This window comes from Hoplias malabaricus, chromosome 4 (assembly GCF_029633855.1).
Source record: "Hoplias malabaricus isolate fHopMal1 chromosome 4, fHopMal1.hap1, whole genome shotgun sequence".
In the NCBI taxonomy this organism is placed as follows: domain Eukaryota; kingdom Metazoa; phylum Chordata; class Actinopteri; order Characiformes; family Erythrinidae; genus Hoplias; species Hoplias malabaricus.
In genome coordinates this window covers 18,013,749-18,016,745 of record NC_089803.1, presented here as the reverse complement: position 1 = coordinate 18,016,745, position 2,997 = coordinate 18,013,749, and the positions used below count along the sequence as shown (strand labels likewise).

Here is a 2,997-nt window from a genome sequence, read left to right as displayed (position 1 = left end):
CATGAATGGGAGAGCGTTTCTATTTCTAAATTTGAGAAACTGGTCTCCTCTGTCCCCAGACGACTGTTGAGTGTTGTAAGAAGAAGGGGGAATGCCACGCAGTGGTAAAAAATTGCCTTGTCCCAACTTTTTGGGGATTTGTTAACGCCATGAAATTTTGAAACAACATATTTTTCCCTTAAAATGATATATTCTTTCAGTTTAAACTTTTGATCTGTGATTTGTGTTCTATTCTGAATAAAATATTAGATGTTGGCATCTCCACATCATTGCATTCAGTTTTTATTCACTTTTTTTTAGTGTCCCAACTTTTGTGAAGGCACCATCCACCGCTCCTATCCCTGTGAAGGCGTCATCCGCCGCTCCAGTCCCTGTGATGGCAGATTGTGCAGTTACTCCTGATTGCAAGATGGCAGCAGCATCCGCAGCTCCTGTTCCTGTGATGGCGGCAAACCCCGGTGCTCCTGTTCCTGTGATGCCGGCGAACCCAGCCAGACCTGTTTCTGTGAAGGCAGCATCCGCCACTTCTGTTCCTGTGAAGGCAGCGAGCCGCGCCACTCCTGTTCCTGTGAAGTCAGCATCCGCCACTCCTGTTCCTGTGAAGGCAGCATCCGCAGCTCCTGACCCTGAGAAGGCGGCATCCGCCGCTCCTGTCCCTGAGAAGGCGGCATCCACCGCTCCTGTCCCTGAGAAGGCGGAATCCGCCACTCCTGTTCCTGTGAAGGTGGCATCCGCCGCTCTTGTTCCTGTGAAGGCAGCGAATTGCGCTGCTCCTGTCCCTGTGAAGACACCGTCCATCGCTCCTGTCCCTGTGATGGTGCCATCGGCCACTCCTGTCCATATGAAGGCGGCATCCACCGCTCCATTTCCTGTGATGGCAGCTTCTGCAGTTGCTCCTGATTCCAAGATGGCAGCGGCATCCACCGCTCCTGTTCCTGTGATGGTGCCATCCGCCGCTCCTGTGCCTGTGAAGGCGCCATTTGACGCTTCTTTTCCTGTGAAGGCAGCATCCGCCACTCCAGTCCCTGTGATGGCTGCTTTTGCAGTTGCTCCTGATCCCAAGATGGCGACGGCATCCGCTGCTCCTGTTCCTGTGAAGGCAGCGAGCTGTGTCGCTCCTGTCCCTGTGAAGACACCATCCACCGCTCCTGTCCCTGTGATGGTGCCATCGGCCGCTCCTGTCCCTGTGAAGGGGCCATCCGCCGCTCCTGTCCATGTGAAGGCGGCATCTGCCGCTCCAGTCCCTGTCATGGCAGCTTTTGCAGTTGCTCCTGATCCCAAGATGGCGGCGGCATCCGCCGCTCCTGTTCCTGTGAAGGTGGCATCTGACGCTCCTGTTCCTGTGATGGCGGCGAACCCCGCTGCTCCTGTTCCTGTGAAGGCGGCATCTGCCGCTCCTGTTCCTGTGATGGCGGTGAACCCCGCTGCTCCTGTTCCTGTGATGGTGGCGAATCCAGCCACTCCTGTTTCTGTGAAGGCAGCATCTGCCACTTCTGTTCCTGTGAAGGCAGCGAGCTGCGCCACTCCTGTTCCTGTGAAGTCGGCATCCGCCGCTCCTGTTCCTGTGAAGGCAGCGAGCTGTGTCGCTCCTGTCCCTGTGAAGACACCATCCACCGCTCCTGTCCCTGTGATGGTGCCATCAGCCGCTCCTGTCCCTGTGAAGGCGCCATCCGCCGCTCCTGTCCATGTGAAGGCGGCATCCACCGCTCCAGTTCCTGTGATGGCAGCTTCTGCAGTTGCTCCTGATCCCAAGATGGCAGCAGCATTTGCCGCTCCTGTTCCTGTGATGGTGGCATCCGCTGCTCCAGTCCCTGTCATGGCAGCTTTTGCAGTTGCTCCTGATCCCAAGATGGCGGCGGCATCCGCCGCTCCTGTTCCTGTGAAGGCGGCATCTGACGCTCCTGTTCCTGTGATGGCGGTGAACCCCGCTGCTCCTGTTCCTGTGATGGCGGCGAATCCAGCCACCCCTGTTTCTGTAAAGGTGCCATCTGCCACTTCTGTTCCTGTGAAGGCAGCGAGCTGTATCGCTCCTGTTCCTGTGAAGGCGGCATCTGCCACTCCTGTCCCTTAGAAGGCGGCATCCGCCGCTCCTGTCCCTGAGAAGGCGGAATCTGCCGCTCCTATTCCTGAGAAGGTGGCATCCGCTGTTCCTGTCCCTGTGAAGGTGGCAAGCCCTGCCGCTCCTGTCCCTGAGATGGCGACTTCCACAGCCGTTCCTGTCCCTGAGATGGCGGTGAACCCCGCTGCTCCTGTTCCTGTGATGGCGGCAAACCCAGCCACCCCTGTTTCTATAAAGGTGGCATCTGCCGCTTCTGTTCCTGTGAAGGCAGCGAGCTGTATCGCTCCTGTTCCTGTGAAGGCAGCATCCGCAGCTCCTGTCCCTGAGAAGGCGGCATCTGCCACTCCTGTCCCTGAGAAGGTGGCATCCACTGCTCCTGTGCCTGAAAAGGTGGAATCCGCCGCTCCTGTTCCTGAGAATGTGGCATCTGCTGCTCCTGTCCCTGTGAAGGTGGCGAGTCCTGCCGCTCCTGTCCCTGAGATGGCGACTTCCACAGCCGCTCCTGTCCCTGAGATAGCGGCAAACCCAGGCGCTCCTGTTCCTGTGGCGGCAACATCCACCGCTCCTGCTCCAGCGAAAGCTGCGAACCCAGCCACTCCTGCTCCAGTGAAGGCGGCATCTGCCTCTTCTGTTCCAGTGAAGGTGACAAACTGCACTACTTCTGCTCCTGTGACTGTTGCCCTCAGTGTTTAAAGCCTTTAGGTCACACACAGATGCTCTGTTTGATCAGTTCTCAAACCTGAACCCAGAGGTTTCCATTTTAAACAGATTTAGGTTTTCAGCACTGGGCTTTATTTCTTACAACAGTGTTACACTAATGAAGCACAACATTAAGACATACACATACATACATACATTTTCTTTTCCGCTTCTCCATTTCAGGACAACATTAAGACCACCTGCCTAATGTGCTGTTGAGGAAGGGTGGCATGTGTCAA

The 2,997-nt window shown here is 56.2% G+C and overlaps 1 protein-coding gene across 1 annotated transcript; it reads right to left on the bottom strand.

Moving 5' to 3' along the window:
* Positions 1-282: 282 nt before the first annotated feature.
* Positions 283-1,818, bottom strand: LOC136694933 (putative per-hexamer repeat protein 5). Its single transcript, XM_066668762.1, has one exon. The coding sequence runs from the start codon at positions 1,816-1,818 to the stop codon at positions 283-285; it is 1,536 nt and encodes a 511-aa protein (XP_066524859.1).
* Positions 1,819-2,997: the final 1,179 nt, after the last annotated feature.

What these genes read in the sequence shown, in the direction of transcription:
- LOC136694933 (XM_066668762.1), bottom strand. Translation starts at nt 1,818, where the DNA reads ATGACAGGGACTGGAGCAGCGGATGCCACCATCACAGGAACAGGAGCG.